Raw genomic sequence first — 1,613 nt, 5'->3', positions numbered from 1 at the left:
CCCCCCCCCCCAAACGTTTACTTTCACCCTACAAGATAGGAGCCAGTGTAGCATGAGGACACTCTGTTGTGTGTTGAAGCAAAATAAAATGAAGGAATTGCTCTCCTCTCATCCCACCCACCCATATCTGTCATGCAACACAACCCCCTTCATTCAAGAGTGGGAGTTGGTAAACACAGCCAACAGGATGATAACAATCAAGGGATGCATTCATTATAAAGGCAGTGCAATTGGCACTTGATATCTGTTTAGTGGGTGCAGATGATGCAGATGATGAGGAGAAACCATCAGATTAATCTTAGTGGCATGTCACTAACACAATGAAGGCCACTACCGAACAGGAAGTCAGGCCAGTGTCAGATAGAATAAATACAATATGTGCATATGTGATTACGTATGAGGCGTTTTTAAAGAGATTTTTTTTTCTACAATCTACAAACTGATTGTAGACACAACAGCAGCCATACCTTGCTTTTGATGTTGCAATGGCAGCAAACAGTCCACAGATATTTGAGGGTCCTCCATAGCAGGATGATGAAGAGACCCCCAAAAAACGTCACCATGGAGGAGGCGAGGAATGCCCACCACATGCGCTGTCCATTATTGTCGCAGGGCACCTCAGACGAGAACGGGATGACAACGTCTTCCATCTTGGATATTAAGATTGAAGAGTCCGGATTTATATTATTATTGATATTGCTTGTCCTCATAGAGCTGTCGCTTCCATGGGGAACGGTGCCATCTGCCTCAGCTAGCATTTAGGAGCCTTGGAGAGCCTGTGCCAGCGTCCCCAGCCCCACTCACCAGCCATATTGCTTGAAAAAAAAAAAAACCCTCTTGACTGTAGATTGTGTTCACCCACCCGATGGAGTCTGTATTTTATTGTTTATTTTTTTTAGCAGTCTATGAATTGTTTATTCGTGACAGCGTGAGACACCGCACACGCGAACCAGACCAAAATAGCGGGTCGGTGGCCCTTGGAGAGAGGCATTTAAATCCGCAATAATGACGAATCCGAGGCGCTTCTCAATCTGAGGGGTTTCCTGGCTCTCTCACGCCAAAAGCCATGGTAAAGACGGCGTCGTTTGCAGCCTTCGAGGCTGCCAATGATGTTTCGGATCGTGGTAAACACAGCGACAGTGAACAATGTTACAGCCTGTTCTCGGCGAGGCGACCTTCCCTCAGCCGTCTTCCATTCAGGGATCCCGTCGATGAGCGGGCGGAGAATCGATTTCACTTTTCTTTGAGGCGCTAATCGACTGTGAACGGTTTGACACAACGCGGAGAAGTAAGAAAGAAAGAAAAAACGCACCTCGAGATTGATTGATTTTAATTCTACTGTTGCTTGTAGATGTCACTGCGGTGCCGAAGACTACACGTTCTTGCGGATGTTTGCGTTGTCAATTCTGCGTAAAAGCGAAGAGCGCTCGGGTGGATGTCACTGTCTCCATTCGGTCCCCTGCAGCCCTGGCACGGAGAGGCCAGCTGAGAGCGCCTGTCAGCTCCGCTCCAGAGGAGAGCGGGGAGATTTACAGGTAGGAGGGCGGAGCGAAGCGCTAATAATAAAGATGGACAGAGGGCAGTAATACCGCCGCGACGATGTTTATTCCAAG

The 1,613-nt window shown here is 48.0% G+C and overlaps 1 protein-coding gene across 10 annotated transcripts in view; it reads right to left on the bottom strand.

Annotated features, from left to right (window-relative positions):
* The window catches only part of kcnma1a (potassium large conductance calcium-activated channel, subfamily M, alpha member 1a), a 131,185-nt gene extending 129,572 nt beyond the window's left edge, over window positions 1-1,613 (bottom strand). For 7 of the 10 annotated variants that reach the window (XM_035663313.1, XM_035663314.1, XM_035663317.1 and 4 more), the window contains exon 1: window positions 468-1,611. In XM_035663313.1, the coding sequence (XP_035519206.1) occupies window positions 468-758 (291 nt within the window). In that variant the 5' untranslated portion in view covers window positions 759-1,611. Of the gene's footprint in view, window positions 1-467 lie in introns of all 10 variants that reach the window. The other 3 variants (XM_035663318.1, XM_035663320.1, XM_035663310.1) reach the window with 2 other exon arrangements.

This window comes from Morone saxatilis, unplaced genomic scaffold (genome assembly GCF_004916995.1).
Source record: "Morone saxatilis isolate NCDOM2014 unplaced genomic scaffold, NCSU_SB_2.0 Contig19, whole genome shotgun sequence".
NCBI lineage: Eukaryota > Metazoa > Chordata > Actinopteri > Moronidae > Morone > Morone saxatilis.
Note: the sequence above shows the minus strand (reverse complement) of the source record. Positions and strands in the feature narration are given on the sequence as shown.